General features: G+C 40.9%; 1 protein-coding gene across 2 annotated transcripts; it reads left to right on the top strand.

Annotated features, from left to right (window-relative positions):
• The first annotated feature begins 1,781 nt into the window (after positions 1 to 1,781).
• On the top strand, positions 1,782 to 25,718 carry ints10 (integrator complex subunit 10). Of its 2 annotated transcripts, XM_007912208.2 has the most exons (17): positions 1,782 to 1,869; positions 2,829 to 2,932; positions 6,377 to 6,516; positions 9,160 to 9,241; positions 10,174 to 10,314; positions 11,005 to 11,176; positions 11,865 to 12,034; positions 12,792 to 12,928; positions 13,945 to 14,098; positions 14,375 to 14,457; positions 15,052 to 15,198; positions 16,729 to 16,837; positions 19,913 to 19,992; positions 21,006 to 21,168; positions 21,365 to 21,458; positions 24,393 to 24,464; positions 25,014 to 25,718. In XM_007912208.2, the coding sequence occupies exons 1-17, from the start codon at positions 1,808 to 1,810 to the stop codon at positions 25,168 to 25,170; spliced, it is 2,067 nt and encodes a 688-aa protein (XP_007910399.1). In that variant the 5' UTR covers positions 1,782 to 1,807; the 3' UTR covers positions 25,171 to 25,718. The 2 variants fall into 2 exon arrangements, with proteins under 2 accessions (XP_007910399.1, XP_007910401.1); XM_007912210.2 differs by lacking the exon at positions 24,393 to 24,464.
• The last annotated feature ends 359 nt before the right edge of the window (positions 25,719 to 26,077 follow it).

Raw genomic sequence — 26,077 nt, 5'->3', positions numbered from 1 at the left:
ACCTGTGTGTGTGTGTCTGTGTGTGTGTGTGCGTACCTGTGTGTGTGTGCGTACCTGTGTGTGTCTGTGTGTGTGTGTGCGTACCTGTGTGTGTGTGCGTACCTGTGTGTGTGTGTCTGTGTGTGTGTGTGCGTACCTGTGTGTGTGTGCGTACCTGTGTGTGTGTGTCTGTGTGTGTGTGTGCGTACCTGTGTGTGTGTGCGTACCTGTGTGTGTCTGTGTGTGTGTGTGCGTACCTGTGTGTGTGTGCGTACCTGTGTGTGTGTGTCTGTGTGTGTGTGTGCGTACCTGTGTGTGTGTGCGTACCTGTGTGTGTATCTGTATATGTCTGTGTGTGGGTTTCGAAGTGCTACTTAACCAACCGCCAGCACGTCATCTCAGTCAATGGTTTTTCCTCCCCCCCTTCCTCCCCGGCCTAGTCCAAGGTGTACTCCAAGCCTCCAGCCTTGGCCCCTTCTTTTCCTTATGTACATGCTCCATCTTAGTGACGTCATCTGCAGACATAGGTCAATTCCACATGTACGCGAATGACACACAAATCTACTTCTCCAGCTGTGACTCCCAGTCCACTGATGTCGTATCAGCTTGTCTGACATCAAGGCCCGAATGAACGTAAATTTCCTGTAGCTGACTGTTGGCAACATGGAAGCTGTACTCTGGCTCCTATCAACGTCTTCTCTCCTGTGGTTCTGAATTCCTCAACCTCCCCGGCCTCTCCCTCATACTCTCTGTACCCATGCACAACTAGGGATTACGTTTGATCCCCAGCTTTCCTTTCTGCCATACATTCCCTGACAAGGACCGCAACTTTCCACCTCTGTCACATTGCCCACCTCCGTCCTTACTTCACCACCGACACAGCTGAAACCCTTGTCCAAGCTTTTGTCACTTACAAGCTGGACTATTCCAATGCCCTTCTCGCTGGTCTCTCGAGCTCCAAACCATACACAAAATCCAATTAATTCAAAACTCCGCCACCTGGATACTTACCCGCACAAAACTCCATGTCCCCATCACACCAGTCCTTGCCAGACTCCACTGGCTCCCAATCATTGAACAGATCCTTGTTTTAAAATCACTTCATGCCCTCGTACCTCCCTACCTATCCGTATCTGTTTCTCTGTCTGTGTGTGTCTGTGTCACTGTCTCTCTGTGACTTTGCATCTTTGCATCTCTCTCTGTTTGTCTGTCTCTACATTTCTCTCTTTGTCCATGCGCATCTCTCTCTCTCTGTCTGTGGGTATCTCTCTCTCTGTCTGTGGGTATCTCTCTCTCTGTCTGTGGGTATCTCTCTCTCTGTCTGTGGGTATCTCTCTCTCTGTCTGTGGGTATCTCTCTCTCTCTCTCTCTGTCTGTGGGTATCTCTGTCTCTCTGTGTGCATATCTCTGTATGTGCAAGTATCTCTGTCTGTGTCTAACTCTGTATCTCTCTGTTTATGTCTATCTATTTCTCTCTGTGTCTGTGTATCTCTCTCTCTTTCTGTCTCTATACATCACTCTGTCTCTGTCTTCTTACTTATTTGAAAGTGATTGCCAGGCTTTGTTGCTAATCACCGCCTCCCGCCACTGTTTTTCCTGCTGTGTCAGACCAAGCCTGGGCTCTAGACACACCATTCGAGTGTGTTTGCGGGCCGGATGAAATCATCCCCCAGGCTCACGGGCCACCAGTTGGACCACCCGCTCTAAGCATTCAGAGTTGTCAGCTTGGCTCAGTTGGGAACATGCACTGACAGATTTTGGTAAGATCATTATCTCTGAAGATTCATTTTGTGAATTGATTTTATACTTTTTTTAAATTTAGTATGAAATGTACACGATTGAGAGGAATGCTGAGAGGACTGCTTCAGCTGGCCGCCTCCTATATGACATGTGAGTGACATTAGAAACCTTTCTGTTTGCAGGTGGAGAACAACAACAAAGTGTACAGTCAATTGACGTAGTTTGGACAACATTGTCAATATTGGATAAGCATTTTTACATATATATAAGACATATTTACAGCACTAGAGATATCGATTTTTTTTACACTCCAGCAACAACTGGTAGAAATACAACACAATTTGTATATATATATAGTACTTTTCATGTCGGGAGGATGTTCCAAAGTGCTTAAATGTTTGTTTAGATGTTTGAATGCTCTCATGTCAACTGTTTGCCGGTAAGGCAAACCTATGGGAGGAGGAGGAGGATGGAAGAGAATTGGGATGTGCCATGCTAATTATCACCCGGTGATGACTCTTGCATGGGGAGAAAATGCCATTAAAATGTCCTGAATGATAGGCTTGTGACTGAACACCTCCTCCCCAGGCCTTGCTAATGTATGGCTGTTATATGCCGCACCAGTTAGCACATGCTCCCAAAATGGAAAAGAATTTAAGGATTTTGGTCCTTACTCAAGGACCAGTTTTGAAACTGCAGAGCCTGTGGACAAAACCATTCTTCAGAAGGGGGAAGAATTGGAGAGAATTGGGGTCCTTCGGTTGAGATTTTAAATTGAGGTTCAGATGGGTGTTTAGAGGCATGGCATTATTTGAACAGAGAAGGGAGTTTGTCCCATTGTCTTGGCCAACAATCCCCCAGATACAATCTGTCATTCAGTTCAAGGCTGTTTTTGTGTCATTGCTGTGCGCCAACATTGGCTGCATCATTCCTCTCCAAAATACACATTCTCTACACTTTACAGGAAATCCTGCGAAGCACTGAGGTGTTCTGTTTGATGTGAAATTAAGAGTTATTATTGATTTAGTTTTGTTCTAGTACAATTACTAGATCTTTCGATTACAATTTTCAGGATTTTTGTTCTTTCTAATAATGCTTTATTTTCATAGGTTTGTGAACTTTACTGACCAGCCTATGGTCTGGAGGGAAATAAGTGTAATTACTGGAGCATTGCGTAATGATTCTCAGGACAAACAGACACAGTTTTTACGAGGTAAGCAGAATTTTTTTTATTTACTTAGCGCCTCCCGACGTGAAAGCTACTGTACAAATGTAATCTTATTGCTGTTGTATGGTTGGATATGGTTGGGTACTTTTTAATGGGGTGTAAATGTGTTACTAGGAGGTTTTGGAAAAGATTTTGTTTTCTTTTAATTTTAATAAACATTTTACCAGATTGTGTACTTTCTTAGTTCGTTTCGCCCACAAAATACAGTCAATCCACTTTACAGTATATTCTGTGAAGGCTTTGAGACATCTCAATGAAGTTGTAAGGCGCTATATCAAATGCTATTATTATATTATGATGGAAATAATGGCCATTGCAGAAGGTTTTATGTTCAAATACCAATCAGGGCTTCAGTTGAGTCGTTGCAGTTCACCTTGGACTAAGAAGGATGGACATTAGACAGGGTTCCCACTTTAATTGCTGTCCATTCAGAAAAAAAATTGGTCACTCAATCCACTACTGTTTGTGGGACGCTGATGTGCACAAATGGCTGCCACATTTCGCAGACAAATTATACAGTAAATTCACTTTGCAGTATTTTCTGTGAAGCACTTTGAGACGTCTCGAATACATGATAAGGCTATATCAAATGTAAAGATTATTACTATTGATTCTATTTGAAAGTACTTGTGTTCAGGCTCAGCTGCATGCTTTCAAAGTTAAATAGCTGCCAATGTGTTCACGCATAAAAAACACCCTGACCGAAATCAACTAGCAGCACAATCCAGGAGTTACTGCTACATCAGGCATTGCCTTTGTTTCCCAGGTTGTTTGGTAGATGCTACAGCACTATGTACTCTTGTGTATTTTTAGCAGAGAAGGAAGAAAAGCTCTTTAAATAGTCATAAAAAATGATGGCTGAAATGGTTATAAAATGTTCTCTCAAGGTTACCAAAGTGGTCTGTGGCTTTGTTGAACATGGCACTGAGAAGCACTGAGCTACTTGTCCTTGCCCAATGTTGAACATGGTAAGCAGAACTATTTTCAGAATTTCCACCTGGAATGCTATTCTTATCCCAGCAGTAGCACCTGCAGGTGACACCAATGTGCTGGTGTTGTTATATTTTATATAATTGAATCAGGTAAGCAAGTCATTAAATGTAAATTGTTTACATTCTTGGAAGCTAATGAAGGACTGCAGCATGATACTGGGACTTTAATTCACAATTGCCAATATTCAAATTGCCAAAAGCATTTTTAAGTAGCAAATTCTAATCACTTGCCAATAGTTCCCTTTGGCTTCAGATCAAAATTGAAATCTTGCATTGAGCGGAGTTCCAAAATGTCGTCCCTGGGAAGACATCACTGCCCCCATCTCCTCACTGTACCTCACCAGCCAGCTCAGCAGGTTAACCATGGCTCGCTGAATACTCCTGACCATTGGCTGTTCAGTAAAGTTTACAAACCTATGTAAATAAAGTATTATTATCAAGAGCAAAAATCCTGAAAATTGTAATTGAAAGAAAAGGTCCAGTAATTGAACTAGAACAAAACTAAATCAATAATAACTCTTAATTTCACATCAAACAGAACACCTCAGTGCTTTGCAGGATTTCCTGCAAAGTGTAGTGACTGTGTATTTTGGAAGAGGAATGATGCAGCCAATATTGGCGCACAGCAATGACACAAAAGCAGCCTTGAACTGAATGACGGATTGTATCTGGGGGATTGTTGGCCAAGACCATGGGACAAACTCCCTTCTCTGTTCAAATAATGTCCGACATTATCAACCTCTCCTTGTCCACTGGTTCAGTTCCCACCCCTGTAAAAACAGCCATCATCACCCCCATCTTGAAAAAACCTTCCCTGGACCCATCCCTTCACTCCAGCTACTGCCCCATCTCCCATTCCTCTCCAAGGTCCTGGAATGAGTCATCGCGTCCCAGCTCTGTTCCTTTCTTTCTCGCCATTCCCTCTTCGAAACCCTCCAATCCGGCTTCCGCTCTGCCCACAGCACGGAAACAGCCCTGGTCGAAGTCACTAATGACATTCTGAACATCTGTGATCAGGGCTCCCTCTGCCTCCTTGTCCTCCTCGACCTTTCTGTCGCCTTCGACACTGTCGACCACTTCATCCTCATACACCGCCTCTCCTCCTTACTTAATCTTCACGGACCTGCCCTTGCCTGGTTCGATTCCTATCTCTCTCACTGTGTCCACTTCGTTGCCTCTTAACGGCTTCTCCTCCAGCCCCCGCACTGTCATGTCTGGCGTCCCCCAGGGCTCTGTCCTTGGTCCTCTCCTCCTTAATATCTACATGCTCCCCCTTGGTGACATCATCCGCAGACATGGGGTCAATTTACACATGTATGCAGATGACCCCTAACTCTATCTTTCTGTCTCTACCCTCAACTCCAGGACCACTGCTGTCCTGACAGACTGCCGGTCGGACATCAAGTCCTGGATGAGGGAAAATTTCCTGCAGTTGAATGCGAACAAGACTGAGGCCCTCCTGATTGGCTCACGCCAGCGCCTCCGCACCTCAGGCTCTGGCAGCATCAACCTCCATGGTTGCACACTTCAACTCACCAAGCCAGTCAGGAACCTCGGTGTCTTGTTCGACCCCCAACTGTCTTTTCTTCCCCACATTCAAGCCATGACCCGCTCTGCCTTCCCTCACCTTCGTAACATCGCCCGACTCCACCACTACCTCACCCCTCAGGCGGAGGAAACTCTTGTCCATGCCTTCATCACCTCCAGGCTCGACCTTGCAAACTCCCTGCTTGTCGGCCTTCCCAACTCCTCCCTCCATAGGCTGCAGATAATCCAGAACTCTGCAGCCCGTGTCCTCTCCCGCACCAAACTCCGTGACCCCATCTCCCCCATTCTCGCCCAACTCCATTGGCTCTCTATCCTTCAGAGGATCCAGTTCAAGATCCTGATCCTCACATACAAAGCCCTCCATGGCCTCGCCCCACCCTACCTCTGTGACCTCCTAACCCCCTACCAACCCGCCCATTCCCTCCGCTCAGCCGGCTCCGGCCTGCTCCACGTCCCCCGACCCACTCGCCCCACCATTGGTGGGAGAACCTTCAGCCACTCTGCCCCCAACCTCTGGAATTCCATCCCCCAATCACTCCGCCTCACCCCCTCCTTAGCCTCCGTCAAGTCCCGCCTCAAGAATCTCCCCTTCGACCATGCCATCGGCTTCCCCCCTACCTCTCCCCTCCCTTCCCCACCTCGACCCCAGCTCGGGTCTGAAATGCTGTTCTCTGTCCAGCGCCTTGGGACGTCCTCCCGACGTGAAAGGCGCTATGCAAATGTAATCTTGTTGTTGTTGTATACTGGTGTCTGCAAATAAATCCAAAAGGTAAAGAGGAACAAAATAGCAAGTTGTGTTTCAATTTGACATACTAATATTTAATGTATGTTTGAGAGGCTTTTATACACAATTGGCATCCTATGTCAGGACTGTTGAATTGCTTTTCAGGACTGTTTGAGACTCTGCCTGGTCGAATACAATGCGAAATGCTTCTTAAGGCCACAGAACAGTGCTTCAATACACTGGAAAGAGCGGAAATGTTGCTGCTTCTCTTGAGACGGTTTCCAGAATCTGTTGTCCAACATGGGGTATTTAAAGCATAGCAAATAACTTGTGCACTCAACTGTGAATTGACACTTTTAACACTATTATTGCACCTACAAATAAGATGTCTGCCTGGCTCAGTTAGTTGCACTTGTTGAGTCAGGAGGTTGTGGGTTCAAGCCCCACAGCAGCACTTTGAATCACATAGTCTAAGCTGACACTCCCAATAGAATGCTGGTTGCTGCATGGAGGCGTGGGGAACAGAGTATGTGTGTGACAGAGAGGTAAGGGAGAGAGAGTGATTGAGAGAGGTGGGAGAGAGCAGAGAGAGTGATTGAGAGAGAGAGGGAGATTGTGTGAGGACCGGAGGGAATGAATGTGAGGGAGAGGGCGAAAGAAAGAAAGAGAGGGATGGGGAGATTGAAAGAGGGTGTAATGCAAGGATGTGTTGTGTTGTTCGAGGTGCTGTCCTTTGGATAAGACAGTAAACCATGGTCCTTACTGTTTAAATGGACGTTAAAGATATCATGGCCCGAATCAAAAAAAAAAAAGGGAGTTTGGCCCAACGTCCTGACCAACGTTGTGAAATTGGGTTCAAGCGTTTGTCAGAAACCACACCAAGGATATTATTAAAACGTTTTATTAGCAATTATAAAACCGCATAAGCATCACATTACACCTGACATATTATCATTACTCGTCACGCTTAAATGACTACTAAAACACAAGATATACTCAATACTAAAATTCTAAACATATATAAAAAAAATTATGTGCTATATGAAATGTACCTAAATAATCTCTTACTGTTTTGTATGTATGTTGAGTGCGTGTTTTAGTAACTAGGAGAGATACTACCAAGCAGGCAGGAAATCGTGATAAAGTTTTAAGGCTGGCACAAAAGTTAAACACTATCTCTGGGTTGCTGCTGGCTGCAAACGTCTCTTGGTGGTCCACTATGGCAAGGGCTGAACTTGTCCTCTTTGCAGTCCACTCCAGCGAGAGCTGGACTTGTCCTCTTTCCCTCAAAGGCATTCCTCTTCCTCTCCGTAGAGGTCTGTCCCCTTTCTCTCCGCAGAGGCTCCAAAAAAACTAGTTTCGGCTATCTATTTTTATACCCTTTTTCGCCAGCCATCTGTGTTCTAACTCTTTTTTTCATGACTTCTTTCTCACACTCTGCACTTTTCCCAGGCATTCTTTCCCTACCTTCAAGTTGTTTCTCCTTGTACCAGCTAGGGTAGCTTTTACAAAAGAATCTGACCAAACCACCTGACTCCATGTCCCTGAAGTTTCAGTCCTTCTTTCTAACTCTGTTCATGTGACCTGCTCACTTTAAGCTTTCTCTCTGTGGAGTCCTGTAGCTCAGTGGTTAGAGCACTCGCTTTGCAAGCGAGAGACCTGAGTTCAATTCCAGGCAGAGGGCGAAACCTTGGGCAAGTTTCCTTACTCCACACACCTAATAATAATCCCTCCAAAATCCAAAAACAATAATAAATTGGTCATTTTCAACCTGCGACTGTTTGTGGGACATTGCTGTGCGCAATTGGCTGCCGCGTTCGCCCACAAATATACAGTCAATTCACTTTACAGTGTGTTCTGTGAAGCGCTTTGGGACGTCCTCCTGACGTGAAAAGCGCTATATCAAATGCAAGGATTATTATTATTATTATTATTCTCTCAGTTTTAATTACTAGTTTGTATCCCATCCATTCTCCTGGTCCAATTATTCCAGGTTCCTATCTCTCCTGCCCATAGGTCACATGCCCTTGTAAGGGTAGACTGCCTACCATCCATCCTTTAGATCCAGCTATCCTTATGTTCCCTGACCATGGGTCACATTCCAGTGTACTCCTCCTAGCTCGGTGCCTCTTTACTAGGACTGTGTGTGTGTGTGTGTGTGTCAGATGGCAGTTTTTATTTTTTATAATTCATTCTACTTAATTCATCTCTTCACTACATGATCAATACTAATGATTCTTATACTATAATCTCAACTATAACTATTTACAACGTTCATGTAAAAAAGACATCTCGAAGTGCAAATCCACTTCTTCTTACTTCAGATTCCATCTTCCGACAGTCAACAATTCCACTTTGAACAGTTGCTCCAAATATTAGTCAATAAGAATTGGCTATCAATTTCTGAGATGAGATGCATTGTTTCTCTGTGCTCTGACCAATGTCCTGGACAAGAACTGATATCTCTGGCCCAGGAGTCAACTATTTATCCTTTTGAACTGTTGGCCTGTTTTGAAAAAAATTATAAATTTAATCTCATTTAATATTTAAGATTTAAATCCAGCGAAGCTTCTCTTGCCATTTTTGAGCACAGAAAACTGCCTCTAGATTATTTACGGAGTGATGCTCTAACTCGGGCTGATTTAGGAAAGTCTCCCTCCGAATAAGCGCAGAAAGGCTATTTTCTGCCTTTGGAAATTATTTCCACCATCAGTGATCCAAGATGGGGTTCCCAAGTTTGGGAATTATTATTCAGAAACCACATTTTATCTTTGTTCCTTAAAACAGAATGGAATATGTTTAGGAATACCACAGTTTTAATCCCATGTTTCTTACTTTGAAGATTTGTAGTCAGTTTAGGGGATAGAATTTATTAATTTTGAAAATTGTAAAGTTCTTTTAGTACATAACAAAGATTTTGAATATGTATTTTTTTCCTCTTAAATTAGGTCAGTCTTGGTGAGACTTTATTGGAAGCTGAAAACATCGAAGATCAAGAATCACCTGTCAATTGTTTTAGGAAGTTATTTGGTAAGATATGAAAACGTATCATTGACCTGAAAATGTGAAGACAAATGTGTACTTCAATATCAGGAATTTTCCAGATTCATTCCCTTGTCTGTAGGTTTAGTTGGTTCAGCCAAGGGAGTGCTACTTGGAGACCTACAGTTGGCCTTAGGGTTTCTCTGTCTTGGTTCACATATTAGTGGCTTCCACTGCAAGGTATGCATTTATATGCACTTTCGTTGAAGATTGGAATACTTTTCACTTGATTCCATTCACAACTGCTGTCTTGCAGTTGATTGTGGAGACACTAAAGTACCTCTGGATAATAATAATAATAATCCTTGCATTTGATATAGCGCTTTTCACGTCAGGAGGACATCCTAAAGCGCTTCACAGAACACACTGTAAAGTGAATTGACTGTATATTTGTGGGCGAACGCGGCAGCCAATTGTGCACAGCAATGTCCCACAAACAGTCGTAGATTGAAAATGACCAATTTTTATTATTGTTTTTGGTTTTGGAGGGATTATTATTAGGTGTGTGGAGTAAGGAAACTTGCCCAAGGTTTCGCCCTCTGCCTGGAATTGAACTCAGGTCTCTCGCTTGCAACCATTGAGCTACAGGACTCCGATACCTCAAAGCTGCATTTCAGCATAAAACGATACAAAGAAAGATCGACAACAGAACTTCATAAAGTCAGATTGAACAATTATAATGCTCTGTGACGTGGAAGGGAATTGGAATACTGTCTTGCTATGCCTTAAAAAAATATTGTTTGTTGAATCATAGTGACCTTCAAAATATTGATCTGTAACTGATTTCTAGCTTTATGAACTTTATGAACTGGACGTTTATAGGGGAAGCACATGTCAATATTTAATTGTTGTGGGTANTTTTTCTTGTAGTAAATGTGTAGGTACTATTTCTGTAACACAATGCACCTTTATCAAAACAGTGTGTGATGTCCTACCTTTGATTATCAACAACCTTGATGTGAGGTTACCTGCTAACCTGTTGTATCAGTATCTCCACAAAGCTGCTGAATTTTATATAAGTTACATTACCAGGTCTCCTTCATTGGAAAACCAGCATCAAGGTAATGTCCTTTCCAAATTCACCATGTTGGAGACCATATTGGCTCCACAGTTGCTGTAACTCAGGAATTTGTATTACTAGTGTTATATTGTGCAAGAAACTAATGATTGAGTACTTGAATCCATTTGGGTTTGTGCCTTGGCTCTTATCTTATTTTTTGGGCAACTAAATGATACCCGAATACAGCAAAATAATTTGTCATAGTAATTGTACTTGGACTATTTGAGATTATAAACTGCTTATCATGTGTTTAATGTTTGTGTTGAAGGAGGAAAAGTGGTGTAATTTTCAGAGTGCTACCATGGCTCTTCATGCTGCATATTTTAGGTTCATGATTCGAGGATATAGGATCAGTACATATGCAAGAATTCAAAATAATCAATATAATCGATAAATACTGAAAAATTAATATTCCACCAGTTTTATCAAATTAACTTGAGGATCATCTGGAATTCTACCATAAATTTCAAAATTGGCAACTTCTACTTATCAGATTTTATGCAAGAAATTCTTGAAGCAGAATTTCATAGAAACCTTCATGTTTGTCTGAATTGTGAATGGACAATAAGTTATGGAAAAGCCTGCTTAAAGGAGAGGTTTTTATTTTCTTGCAATAGTTGCAGCTGTTTATCGGAGAATTCTTATCTTGTCAAATATCTACGGTGATGTTATCATTCTTATTAAATGCTAGGTTCTCAAGATACAGCTGAAATCAAGTCACCCACAAAGCGGAGCTCTCAAAAATACATCATAGAAGGGCTAACTGAGAAGTCATCACAGATTGTGGAACCATGGGACAGGCTGTTTGAAATCCTCTCTATTGTAGCAATGCGATGTGAGTGGCAGATGGACAAAGGAAACAGGTTGGAGTTCTCCTTGAGTATTGCAGTCTGTTGCACTCAGTGTTGCTCTACCAACTGCTCTATGTTTGTCGGCCCACTATCAGTGGGTGAGCCTTCACCAACCTTGCCCCTGCTTTTTGGAACATTCTCTTTAAATCTCTCTGCATCCGTCCCTCTCTGCATTTAACACATTTCTAATTACCTGTCATTTTGACTGCATCAATGGTTATCTCTCTTCCACTCCACTCTCTTCCATCTCTCCAACTACTGGGGCTCCCACTCCTTCACTGTGAAATATTTTTCTATGTGTAATGCATTATATAAATATACGTTATTACTTGCAGCTTGTAAAGCTGAGATAAATAACATTTTGATATAACATTTAAGCAATTTTTACACATCTCATCCCCCCGCGCCCCCCCAAAAAATAGAAAGAGGTCCTGGTATCATACAGTAGAACCGCAATATAACAGTTTGTTGGGTAGATTTGCTTAGACTCATATTTATGGTACTTTCTATAAAAAAATCCGTAAAAAGCCAGCTGACTCCATCGGTGGTACCTTGCACTTCAAATTGTGTTCTCTCACTTCAATATACACACACGTCATCACGCTTCTCGTGCTATTGTGTGGTGAAGCTTTTCCATTTTTTCCCCCCTTCAGTGTTCCACTTATGACTGACTTTTGAGTTTTCTTAAAAAATCTTTCAGGACCTGTGCAGAAATTCTACATCGAATGAAAGATTTATGTAGATACATCAACAGCTTTGATGAAGAAAACCACAGGAAGTATAAGAATCAAGTAGTTTACTCTACAATGCTGGTTTTCTTCAAGAACGCATTCTATTATGTCAGCAATATCCAGCCATCTCTATTTCAAGGTGAGTTGGGTTATTGCTAGGATGTTAAAACATCACTAAAGTAAGTGCCTTATCAAACTGAAATTGTACAGGAACATTTCACCTGTATACAACATGGAAAGGACAATAGAAAACAGGATAAATCTGGATCCAATTTCTTCCTCTATTTGTTATAAGAATATAACAACCTGCCATGTGTTTCAAGAATACATTGCATTTTAAGTTGACATTAAGAGTTCAGCTTACAATGAAAGATTTATGTAGATACATCAACAGCTTTGATGAAGAAAACTACCTCTCATTTGTTTGATATAGTGTCATAATCTCAAAGCATTTCACAAAAGTTTTCCTGTAAAATGTAGGGACTGCATTTAAAGGCAAACTCAGCAGCCAATTTGTGGCAAGCAATGTCCTTCAAACAGCCAAGAAGTGAAAGACTGATTTGCTTTCATCTGGGCAATTGCTGACCAAGACACTTGGAACAGATTCCAGTCCACACATTACTCCTGTTCATGATTTATTGGTTTTCAGTGCCTTGGGACATCCTCTCGACGTGAAAGGCACTAAATAAATGTAATTTGTTGTTGTTGTTTTGATATTGGCAGATCTAAAAGCGATTTTCCTCATGTTGAAAATATAGTAACTATATTTGCAACAGTAAATCCTGGCTACGTTCTCGTTGTATAGCTGCTGTACTTATCAATGTCAATGCTGTTTTGGCATGCAGGTCATGCATATTTTCTGTAGCTGTTAAAACAATCGGTTATTTTTTTAATAGCGTCCAGCCCTTCCAACAACCAACCTCCTCTTATTCTACTGGATGACTTGTCAAATATCTACGGTGATGTTGAGATCGATCGGAGCAAACACATTCACAAGCGGCGAAAGCTTGCAGACGGAAGGGAAAAAACACAGGTGAGACATTTGGGACTTTTTTCGTAATGTGTTGCGTCCATTTTTGGATATTTGCTTTCCTTCCCAGCCTTACTTTATGCTCTTGACTTAGCTGCTCGCCTTAGGTCTTCATTCGTTTTCTCTCCTCCTGTCCAGCATATGGCCTCTGTTCTGTTTCATCTAGGCAGGAGAGCTCATCATGTCTGGGATTTGGGAGGGTTGGACAATGGCATTGTTATATACAGATCACTGGTGCACCATCATTCTGGACTGTCAGACAGACATAACAGTCAGACTAGTATTGCATTCATAAATGCTTGCAGGCTAGATTTTGCACATAAGACGCACTATTTCATTACTTTTCACCATTAGTGACCTCAGGAACACTTACTGGAATCTGCAATTTCCAGAGGATACCCTGCATAATGTGTCTGGTTCAACTCATTGCTTGTGAATTTTCATCATAAGGAATGTAGGATGTGTTTAGATATTTATTTGTGGAAAGTACAGGATGTAGAATGGTTTCTCCTCTAACTTTATGTCAGCACTCAGGCTGGTGTGAAGTTCCATCCCCTGCTTATCACCTTGGAGCTGAACAGGCGGAGTGTGCCTTCTGACATCACAGAAGCAATTTAGTGACGAGGGTTTCTGTCAGCACAGAAATACATCAAAGCCTCAAAACAAGTTCCACTCCGATGTTACTTTCAATAGAAATGGTCTGCGCAAAATGTTATTTTCCATTTGGTTTTCCTGAAAATGTAATTGTTCATTTTGTTCTGCTTGGGGTTTCTCCTGTGTTGGGAAGTGTATGTTGTCAAATGTCACATTCTGAGATTTGACAACATTTATACTTAAGGATGGTGACTGACTGGTGTTGCGATGTAAGATCCAGATAATAAGGAGAAATTTCAATGCATATATATTAATGCAACAAAATGTCAATATTCCATCCTACTTTAAAAAGTGATCATTTTTGTGAATTAATCTTGTGAAATTCTGATGAATAATATCTCATTTTAATCCCTTTTGTTCCCCAGAGCTCAGATGACGAAGAATGTTCTGGAAAGGGCCGTAACCGTCACATTGTGATGAATAAGAGTGATTTACCAAACTCAATCGATGTGCTTGAGAGCTTTAAGACTGCAAGGGAAAGTTGGGAGTTGCTTCATTCCCTGGAGGCCTTAGAGAAAGGTAGGGCTGCTCGCTAACTGTCTCTTGAGTGTGAATACTGGATAAAAGGAGGAAAGCTGTATTATGGGGCTGTGTGCTGTTGCACTCATTCCTTCAGACTTCTCTAGGTGATTATCCACTGAGACTTATCTCTTCAAACACACTTTCGGCCATCATAACCCCCCCAGCTACCTTCTATCTCATGCTCCTCAGTCAGCTTTGTGAGGTGCTCTGAGATAGGATTAAATCCCTGTTTTATGGTATTTGTAGAATTTATTTCTGATTCTTCTCTTTAAGAATTTATTCGAATCTGTATGTCATGGAAGACTGAAATGTGGCTATGGCTGAGAATATTCATAACCGACATGATTATATACCAGGTAAGGTATTTTGGCTTAGAGGAATATTTTGAGTAACCAGTTATGTGTAGTTAATTGAACTATAGATTAAATTCTTTCAATCTCTAAGATGTAAACAAAATGCTCTTCATTCATGAACTTTGCATTTCATAATAATAATCCTTGCATTTGGTATAGCACCATATCAAGTTGTTTGTTAATTTGACAATTAGAAAACAGAAAAACTAATATGAAAACAATTAATGACAAGTTCTGGGCTGACAATCCAGTGCAGTTTGGGAAGTGCTAAATTGTTGATGATGTTACCCTTAAGATAGATGTTGGAAGAACCCATCACACCCATCTTGACAAGAGAAGGGAGTTTCTCCCAGTGCCCTGTCTAACAGTGGTTCAGTTATTGGGTGTTGGACCTCCCGTCTATTTATGAAACTTGCTAAACAATTTGACTGCTGTTTGCTACAAATGCAGTCAGAAAAAGTAACAGTAATTAATTGATCATTCACCTCATGACTTTTTCAGGTGCTGTATTAAATGCAAGAGTTATTAATATGATCATGTAAGTTTGCTTGAACTTCACTGCCACACCATGTAATTGAAATCTTGTGTTTTTTAAAGGGCCAATACAGAAAAGCAATAAATAGTCTTCATCAGTTAGCTGTGCTTCAAGGAGCCCAACAGCATGCCCTGAGTCAGGCTACTCTTGACCAGCAGAGGGCGCTAATCCAAATGGCTGCCTGTCACTTTGCACTCGGAGAATACAGGGTAAGTTCACAGTAATTGAAGAGTCAATAATAAGAAAGTTTACTCCCCTCTTACTCATGTAATGAATGTGGCTTAATGTTTCTGCTTTTACTACTGCACCTTAGATCATGTATATTATTATCTTATCATGTGTTAAATATTATGTATCATTCTTTGTGTAAAAAAGGCTTATCTGCATTAGGTAAAGATTGTCCCATTGTTTGGTGTCTACGTTAGGTTTTCCTTTTCATTTTTAATTTTAAAAATAAATAAGCAGTTTGCTTTGCAAGGTACAGCTATGGGAATAGTTGGAGGCCTGGCTTTTCGCAGGTGCGAAAATTACAGAAAATAAAATGAAAAACAAAATAAAACAAAAAAATTAATAAAAAGAATACAAGAAGATAGTTTAAAATCCATGGATTCTGCGTGAAAATATTTAAAAATAAATGAATACTTTCAACCGATGTTGTCTTGGCAATAGACTCCTTGAAAGTATGGAAATTCATAATGTTGCCACCAGAGTTTAAAATGCCTAATCCAGCTATTATTATGAAACATCGTAAATGTGATAAAAGAAATAAAACAACATTTTTAATGGATAAAATGAAATAACAAGAAATTCCTGAAAAATAAAACAAAAACATTGTTTAAAAAATAATTTCACAGGGCTCTAGGAATAGTCCTGTAGTGTTTTCTCTAAAGCCATAGCCCTTTAGCATAAAATAGTGAAGTTATAGATTAAAGGGCTGTGGCTTGTGCTAAGTCAGTTTTGATGTGTTGAGTCAGAGAGTATGGCTTGCCAAAACTGCATAAATGTCCAAAATAATCAATTGATGGAGATCCTTTGAAGGTTTTTTTTGCAACATTTATAACTTTGCAAAATGCATAAAACAATATTAATGAGAGACTGTGCAAGATCTATTTCCTATTATTGTCAGGAGCTGGATCATAATAATTTAGCATTTCACCTCTATTATTGCAAACCGTTTTGGGCTCTATAATTCGAATGCAGCCCTTTTACTTGTTGAACCTGAGTGACTGGAAAAAAGTGTACCTAGGTGGTGATAATAATAATAATCGTTGCATTTGATATAGTGCTTTTCGTGTCTTCTAGACGTGAAACACGGCAGCCAATTGCGCACAGCAGTGTCCCACAAACAGTCGTGGATTAAAAATGACCAATTTATTATTGTTTTTTTTTGGAGGGATTATTATTAGGTGTGTGGAGTAAGGAAACTTGCTCAAGGTTTCGCCCTCTGCCTGGAATTGAACCCAGGTGTCTTGCTTGCAAAGCGAGTGCTCTAACCACTGAGCTACAGGACTCCACAAATGGTATTCATTCGTTTTTTCTTACTGTGCGGCAGAAGAGAGGGGACAGCACCCGAAGGGCACGTGGTAACCTGAGAGCCACAGTGTGATGGAAAATGAGCTGCAAATAGCCCAGATCATATTCTTGAGTATCACTGAGTATGGTGTTGCTCTTTTGAAATGACAAAGTGACAAGGATCCATAAACTTCTAATTAACCATTGACTATATTTTCCTGCTGCAGATGACGTGTGATAAAGTGTTGGATGTTATGTGTACTGTTGTGCCATGTCTCCAAGAAACGGGCAAATCACAGGAAGAAATCCCAAAAGCAAAATCTAAATTCAGGAGAGGTATGGAATGCCACAAAATGTTTCAGATATTCAAGAATGTTATTTTCATTTGTCATTTTTCCTCAATGAAATATATTGCAATGCTGTGATATCAGTACATTTCTCTCCATGTGCTCCATTAGTATAAATATTGCCAATGTATTTTTTTAGAACAACTATCTGAATTTGTCTGTTTAAGATAAACAAAAAGGTCCTAGAGCAAAGTTTAAAAAAAGTTACTTCCATTTAGGCATTTTTCAGTTTCCTATTGTACAGCATGATTCACAGGATGACTTGCGGGGAGGGAAGAGGCAATAATTCATCTTTTTTTCTTCTGATTTACACAAAAACTGCCATGGGATGACTCTCGCACCAATTGTTCCACCCCCTCCCTGCCCTCTGCTCAGAACATCTCTACAAGGATACAACTGAGATAAGCATATTGGACATGAGATTTTGAGCTGTTTTCCCACCAATTTTCCTGGCTGCGTAAATATCATTTCATTTGCTGGGTGTTTGGTTCCTAGCATCTTTTTCAGGGAAACATTTGTGGATTTCTTTTCTACCCACTGGTCCCAACATTTCAAATATTTTTCTCCTTCACAATAAGCTATGAAAGATATGAGAATTTTAATTTAGTGACCAGTAGTAAGATAATCGTTACATTCTGGTCTGTTTACTGATATAAAAATAATAGATGCTAGTGTCTGGTTTACATTTGGTTTTTATTTATGCAATGATTGTGATTTGAGGCAGAGTTGTTGGTATAGAATGTAAAATACCCCAATACCCCAGGTGCAGAATGCTTCTAATCTCAATTTTACCCTCATTTGTAAAATGAACAGAAGGAGAGAGTTCCTCATACAAAAGGTAGAAAATTGGTTAAAGAGTCGCCTCATGGCAGCACTTGTGAATCTGACAACTGCTGCATGTGAAGACGAGGGAAAGAAAAACTGAGGTTATCTTTATTTTAAAGAAATGATAATTTTGTGATCAGTATTTTTTGATAAAAAGAATACAACAACAAGATTGCATTTATAGAGTGCCTTTCACGTCGGGAGGACGTCCCAAGGTGCTGGACAGTTGGGTCGGGACCCGAGCAGGGGGGAAATGGTCAGGGTGAGGGAAGGGAGGGAGCGAGGAGGGGGTAGAGAGTCGAGAGGGGAGCTGAAGGCACGGTTGAAGAGAAAGGTCTTGAGACCGGGCTTGAAGGAGGAAAGGGAGGAGGCGGTGAAGGCACAAGTGGATGGAGTTCCAGAGCCTAAGGGCTGAGAGGCTGAAGGCCCGGCCACCGATCGTAGGGCGATTGGGGCGGGGGATGTGGAGCAGACCGGAGCCAGAGGAACGGAGGGTATGGGCAGGTAAGTAGGGGGATAGTAGGTCGGAGAAGTAGGAGGGAGCAAGGCCGTGAATGGCCTTGTAGGTGAGGATGAGGATCTTGAATTCGATCCTCTGGGGGATGGGGAGCCAGTGGAGGCGAGCGAGGGTGGGAGTGATGTGGTCCCGAAGCCTGGTGCGGGACAGTACACGAGCTGCAGAGTTCTGAATGACCTGCGGTGTGGAGGGAGGTGCCGGGAAGGCCGGCGAGGAGAGAGTTCCCATAGTCCAGCCTTGAGGTGATAAAGGCGTGGACCAGAGTTTCAGCCGAGTGAGGGGTGAGGTAGTGCCGTAGTCTGGCGATATTCGAGAGTTGGTGGAAGGCGGTGCCAGTTGTGGCGCAGATATGGGGAAGAAAGGACAGCTCAGGGTCGAACAGAACCCCGAGGTTCCTGATTGGCTTTGAGAGGTGGAGAGTGCAGCCTTGGATGCTGATGGTGTCAGCGCCTGAGGTGCGGAGGCGCTGACGCGAGCCAATAAGGAGGGCCTTAGTTTTGCGCACGTTGAGCTGAAGAAAGTTGTCTCTCGTCCAGGACTCGATGTCGGACAGGCAGGCTGTCAGGACATCGGTGGTCGTGGAGTTGAGGGTAGAGGAGGAAAGGTAGAGTTGGGTATCATCCGCATACATGTGGAAGTTAACCCCATGTCTGCGGATGATGTCACCAAGGGGGAGCATATAGAGGGTGAAGAGGAGGGGACCGAGGACAGAGCCCTGAGGGACACCGCACGAGACAGTGCGGGGGGTGGAGGATAAGCCGTTTGTGGAAACAAAATGAAGATGGTGGGAGAGGTAGGACCTAAACCATTCAAAGACAGGGCTTTGAAGGTTGAGGTGGGAGGACAAGCGGTGGAGGAGGATAGCGTGGTCGACCGTATCGAATGCGGCCGATAGGTCGGGGAGGCAGAGGGAGCCCTGGTCGCAGATGGTCAAGATGTCATTAATGTCCTTGACCAGGGCGGTTTCCGTGCTTTGGGCAGCACGGAAACCCGACTGGAGGGGTTCAAAAAATTAGTGGGTGGAGAGGAAAGAGCGCAGTTGGGAGGCGACGACTCTTTTGAGAACCTTGGACAGGAAGGGGAGGTTGGAGATGGGCCGGTAGCTTGATAGCTGCGACGCATCAAGGGAGGATTGTTTCAGTGTGGGAGTGATGATGGCAGTTTTGAGGGGAATGAGAACAGAGCCAGAGGAGAGGGACAGGTTGACGATGTCTGTGATATGTGGGGCAAGGAGGTGGAGCTGGGAGATAAGGAGTAGAGTGGGGATGGGGTCCAGGGAGCAGGTGGTGGGTTTCAGGGACAGGATGAGATTGGTGACAGAGGGTGGGGAAACGGGTTCGAAGGTGTGTAGGGGAGGATTGGGTAGGAGTCGGAGTGTGGGAGGGAAGGGGTGGAGGGTGGGTGGAAGTTGGAGGGGCAGTGACCACGGAGCGGATTCCCTTGATTTTGGATTCAAGGAAATCCAGCATCTCCTAATAATTAATTGCTTACTTCCTGTGTTATAAGATTTATTATAAATACTTTCTAAGTGATCTTGAGGAAATTATGCTTCTTGATTCCTCTTAAATATTCTTCTTTAATAACGATTTCTTTGATATTGGAAGATTTGTATGATATCTTTACCACTATGCTGAGAACAATGAAAGATAGAGGTCTAAAAATACTGTGTACATTTTGTTCTTTATTTTTTCTTTCCCCCTCCTACACTCCCTTTATGTTTAGGTACGGATCTTAAACTATTGCCCTGCACCAGCAAAGCTGTTATGCCATATTGCCTTCAGTTAATGTTGGCTTGCTTCAAGGTAAGCTTGTCATTTTGTGTGCTAACACAGATGATTGTACCAGTCTGCAATGTTCATTGTTAGTCATCAGTGATTGTTATAAAGGTCTGGTTCAGTCTCAAAAGAAAAAAAAAGAAAATGAATTTCTTCTTTACAGACTGATTCAATCCTGTGAAGTGTTTTGAGATGTTTTGATGTTACATGTACTGTATCAATTGCAAAAGGTATTTTATTAAATAGAATGTCATTAATTAGCACTTAATCAATTAGCTTGAGAGCCTTCTGAAAACTCAGTATTTAATTTTTCTGATACAATTTATTTCTCCCTATAGCCACATGAACATAAGAATGTATAAAACGGAAAAAGGCCCCAGCATAATAATAATAATAATCCTTGCATTTGGTATAGCGCTTTTCACGTCAGGAGGACGTCCCAAAGCGCTTCACAGAACACACTGTAAAGTGAATTGACTGTATATTTGTGGGCGAACGCGGCAGCCAATTGTGCACAGCAATGTCCCACAAACAGTCGTAGATTGAAAATGACCAATTTTTATTATTGTTTTTGGTTTTGGAGGGATTATTATTAGGCTCTGTGTGGAGTAAGGAAACTTGGCCAATGTTTCGCCTGCCGGGAATTGAACTCAGGTCTCTCACTTGCAAAGCGAGTGCTCTAACCACTGAGCTACAGGACTCCACTAAAATAATAATAATAATAATAAACTGATTCCTTTTTGACAATTCTCAACCTCAACCACCTGCCCTTTCACCACATTGCTTAGCCTCTTTTCTAAAACCGTTGCCTCCTGAACATATTTATGTGACAGTAAAGTTGCCCTGACATTTTCAGTAAAATTGTGAAATCCTGAAATCACTGAAATTAAGAGTCATAAAGTGACGTTTCATTCACTGATGAGTCATATGTTGATTTGTTGACACATTTGTTGAAGGTACAATACACCACCACGGAAGAATGTGAAAAACAAATTACTTTTGAGAAAGCTTTGCAATGACCCATCGGTTTGTTTTTGTAGTTGAGAGCCTTTACAGACAATCGAGATGACCTTGCCTTGGGTCATGTGATTGTACTACTACAGCTGGACTGGCCTCGAGGAGAGAATCTCTTTCTGAAAGCTATTGACAAGATCTGCCACCTGGGATCCTTCCAATATGAGAACTTCTTTAATTATGTTACCAGTATCCTTTCATAGTTGTACTGTGATAAGATGCCTGATAACCGCTGCATTTGCTCTTGCTCGCATAACAGTCACAATACTTCAACAATTAGCTTGGTGTGCAAGGCACTCAAATGTTTAGATCAGTTGAGGTATTGCATAACCTGCAGTTATTATTTAATTAATCATTCTGCAGTCATCCTTAACCATGCCCCTAGACATTGATATGTTGGAAGAATTTGCTTATCTTAGAACTACGGAAGGTGGCAAAATTCATCTTGAACTGTTACCAAATCAAGGCCTATTAATAAAGTGAGTGCTGATCTTGCTGGTCTGAGAGACTGAATGAGATGGTGGGCTGGCTGTGTGTTTGTGTTTCTACTTGTTCTGTTATTGTATGTTGACATGAGAAATATATGTTGCATTGTAAGAAGAACAAAGATGCTGGAAGGAATTGAACCTTTTGAGATTGCTTTCCTTCATTTCCATTATTTTCTAAAATCTGTATTTTAAAATAGATTTGGCATCTGAATGGGTGAATCTTGTGTCTATATAGAACAGTAATGAGTTTTTTTGAAATATATCTATTCACCAAATTGTACAGGCATGTCAAACAACAGAGGAAAACAGTACAACCTATGAGATACTTTAGTAAGTAATTGGTTTGGTGTGAAATACGTATTTGATAGATAAAATAGATCTCATAGAAATAAGTACTTGATATATAAGTAGATCTTTCTCCAGTGTGGGATTTAAATATCCAGACTCTGCTGACAATGCAGCCCAATTTTGGTATCAAATCTCTTCAGTGAAATATAATAATGTTTTGTTTCTGCTCTTCTTGTGCGAATGATTTCCTGAAAACCATCTTGTGTGGGGGTTTTCAGGTCAGTCTTATTTGCTCCTCTGGCAATATTAACACAGTGTGTCTGTATGAAAACGCTGGATAAAAAACATGAGAAAATGGATGACACAGGAACATTAATGGAAAATGTGGAATATTATTGAAGACCTGGTCAGATGACCTGGTCAGATCCTTCATCGAGATTCTGAGTGTGCATTTGTCTGCACGTTTGTAAATCCCTGAATCAAGTGTTTTTAACAGACTGATAGGTTGTGAAGCCATAATCACTCTTACAACAAGCGGATTTTCTTCTCAAAAGCAGAATAAACTCGGTTTGTTAGATTGGTGTAAGAGTTTGATAGTCTTGAATATGCCAGTTTGTGTGGTGTTAACATCTTAGATATCACATCATGGAACTTGATTGCGTACTACAACAACCACCAACAAATTGTCTTTCATGTCGGGAGGATGTTCCATTTCCTCTTTTGTTTTATCCTTGTTTTCCACTTCCTGACTTGATTCTGCTAAGCATGCTTTGGTCTTTCAAACAAACTGAATATTAGTAAATTACCAAGAATGCGTGGTTTGAAGAATATTATTTGATAACAAATCCCAGATCTGAATTGCACTAAAAACTCATTAAACCACATTAAAAAAATTGTTTTAACTGCTACTCTGACAGAAGATGTCTCTTCTAAAGGAAACCTAACCAAAAATGCCTAATGCAGTATACTTTGCAATAATGTGCATTGTATCATGTGACAATATAAAGTATAGAAAGTATTTTAAAACAAATTTGGGCATCTGAATGGGTGAATCTTGTCTATGTAGAACAATAATGTGTTTATGAAATGTCTGTTCACTAAATTAGGCATGCACGTCAAACAACAGCCGAAAATACAATCAATAGGATACTTTAGTAAATAATCTCTGATGTGAAACAAGTACTTGACAATTAATTAGATCTCAGAGTGACTGATGTGTTTGATATCTACGAGCCTGTGAAATTTTATGATTAAAAACTGACAGAATATGCAATTATCCCCCCCAAAAAATTTTAAATCCATTTTCAGAGACAAAAGTTTAATACAGTTTTTCAACAAACAAAGCAGAAATTTGCATAAACATGAAGATCCAGCCAACAAATTATTTAAATGTCAAAAAAAGAAACCAACCTCTTTCAACACATCATCACAGCAATTTCAACGTGGAAGTTTCATGCACTTTGCCTTTATATCTATACTTTCTAAGGTTAGAAAGACTCTAAAATTATTCATCTCCTGACATAAATCCACTTTCAACTACATGGTCATACCTTGCTATATGTACCTCTCAATCTTGTTTGTTGAACAGTCTGCCCTCCTACAATCTAGATTCTAGACTCTTCAGAAACCCAAACGTAATCTAACCTAGCAGCTTCTTGATTTATCTTGTTTTCTCAGCTGCCCTATTTCGTCCTTGATGGTTTGCTGCATTAATGGGCTTTCACGTTTTCGTTGCATTCTCAATTTTTAAACTAATTTCATTCCAGCAAAATTGACGAAGTAATCGTACTTCTATGAGGCTTTGTCCAGTTTTTTGCTTTAATTGGAATCCTATTTTTGACACTGTTCTATGGAGTGGAAGTGAATGTCAGAGATACAGTGGAGAAGCACATCAGAGAACATCAGCATTTCTTTGCTACATAGTGGAAGGACATGACTTGATCATGAAACCATTGAGTTTCAGATTGAAGCCAGGTTTGTGGGGATGTCACTGAGCAGTCACAAACCACCTCCTCTCACACTTGTGTGTCAACCAGTAAGAGAATCTCGATCAAATTGCTGACCTTGATCGATTACAGCAGCTGAATAAAGAGTGCCACTTGTGGAGGCTTGCCTACAAGTCCTCTGAATGTTATCTCAGTTGTAGAAGATGCTCGGGATAGTGAGACATACACAGAGATTAAGGGGAGAAAATCTCATTTTAAATACTCGCTTTTGATTCAGGTTTTGTGACTGATCAACCATGAAATCTTTGTCATTTTCTCCTCATCAAAAAAGTACTAATTTTAGCTATATTGATTATGTACGGCAGTGATTAGAGAACTATACTTGTAGCCAGTGATTAGAGGAAAATATTGTATGTAGTGAATCAGTTGAGCTGCTTATATTTTGCTCAGTCTGATGTATTCTATGTTCTGCAAACTCGACCCTCCTGAAATCAGTCTAGTACTCTTATCAACTGCATCCTGTTAGTCATGTACTATATATATCTAGTTGTACTTTATGAATGTAAGTTTATACACTCTTGTTCAATTCCTTCCAGTTATCTTGTTCTGTTGGTAACAGGTGAAGAGTTTTGTACCAATAGGTAAATATGTGTGAGCGTTGAAAGTACTGTTGATATTTACTGTTTTCAAGGAATTCTAGTCCTCCATTGGGGGTACTTCCGCAGGAGTTCAAACTGCAGTCCAGCATTCAGACAGCTGACAGGTACCATACGACCTGTTTGTCATGTGCTGTGTTTGTCACCATGTTAATCCATGGGTTTTACATGCTTCCAGAATGTCTTTATTTTCTTTTTTTGTTTATGCAATCCATGATTAAAGCATCATGCCATCCTGTGATAATCATTGTAGTACGCAGTAAATTGTAGTAAATCACAGATACAAGTTTTTCTTATCATACGGTTTCTTTTGAAGGAATGTTTGTTGGTTAAGTCGTTTATAATACAATGTGTAGCATAGAAGTAATTGTAAAGAGAAGTACACATGTGTTCTGATTAATTTGCATAATTGCTGAAGAAAGCATCACATGCAATGTTTTGATCAGAAAACGTGTACTTTAATTAGAAATCTTGACACTTCATAAAACGTTTTCAAATATTCTCTCAAACGATTAAGCAATTAATTTTTTGAATAACTAGTGAGGAAAAATTTATCTAATCATCTTAAGAGATTTGTCCAAACCAAACTGGAGATGGGAAATTAATTCAGGGCAATTCAGCAGATAAATCATTTGTTTATTTCCTTTGTATTACAGGCATCACACTGTAACTCGAGGTATTACCAAGGGAGTGAAGGAGGATTTCAGGTTGGCGATGGAGAGACAGGTCTCCCGTTGTGCGGAAAATTTAATGGTAGTGTTGCATAGATTTTGCATTAATGAGAAGATCATATTGCTCCAGACATTGACATAAGAGACACGGCAAAAGAATTCCTGTCCCATTTGAAAGCAGAGAAGGTACTCCTTACAGAGGATGTGCATCAGCGAAGTTGTATGTTTCACTTGCACATCTTAGTCATGTGCAATCCTTTGGACAGAAGGCATCTGTTGCTGATTCCTGAGCTTCACTGTTTCCTTAAGGATATATCTGGTTTTGTCAGAGTGAAGCTGAATTTCTGTATTGTGTGCCAAGTTTGTTACTGTTTTAACTGGGTTTTACACATAATATTTGACCCTACTTGAATGGTCAAAAAAAAAAATTTAAAGGACAAATTCCTTCTAATTCCATTGTCATTGGTAGAAATCATTAATGTTTAGATTTTTTTCTTAAATTTTGTACATTTTTAGACAGGTTTTGTGTACATCAGGGTGAGAAATCTGTGGGAATAGAAAATTTTGACTTAGCTTTGAGCACCAATATCAAATGCTCCCAAGATGCACACACCACACTGAAGCTCACCATAGTTTGGTCCAACAGTTTACCTTAGCCTGTAGTCCTGTAGCTCAGTGGTTAGACCACTCGCCTCACAAGTGGGAGGACCTGGGTTAGATTCCCAGCAGGGTGAAATGTTGCTTACTCCTCACGCTTGTTTACCTAGCAGTAAGTAGGAACCCGGTTGTTCGTCAATTCGTGGATCGCTTTTCCGGAGGTAATAATTCCTTCCAAAAAAAATAATAAATTGGTCACTCAATCCACAACTGTTTGTGGGACACTGCTTTGCTGTGCGCAATTGGCTGCTGCATTTAGCCCGCAAAATGTACAGTCGATTCACTTTACAGTAGATTCTGCGAGATGTCTCAAAGATGTGATAAGGCGCTATATCAAATGCAGGATTATTATTATTATCCCACTAAGGGAACAATGTGAAATTTTTCCATTT

Source organism: Callorhinchus milii, unplaced genomic scaffold, assembly GCF_018977255.1.
Source record: "Callorhinchus milii isolate IMCB2004 unplaced genomic scaffold, IMCB_Cmil_1.0 Scaffold1, whole genome shotgun sequence".
Lineage (NCBI taxonomy): Eukaryota > Metazoa > Chordata > Chondrichthyes > Chimaeriformes > Callorhinchidae > Callorhinchus > Callorhinchus milii.
The sequence above is the reverse complement of the archived record's forward strand: the minus strand, read 5'-3'. Positions and strand labels throughout refer to the sequence as shown.

Excerpts from the sequence above, each read along its gene's own strand:
- ints10 (XM_007912208.2), top strand. The coding sequence starts at position 1,808 with ATGTACACGATTGAGAGGAATGCTGAGAGGACTGCTTCAGCTGGCCGC. Across the intron at positions 9,242-10,173 it reads TTGTTTTAGGAAGTTATTTG|TGTGTGATGTCCTACCTTTG; the intron begins GTAAGATATGAA and ends TTATCAAAACAG. Across the intron at positions 12,929-13,944 it reads ACGGAAGGGAAAAAACACAG|AGCTCAGATGACGAAGAATG; the intron begins GTGAGACATTTG and ends TTTGTTCCCCAG.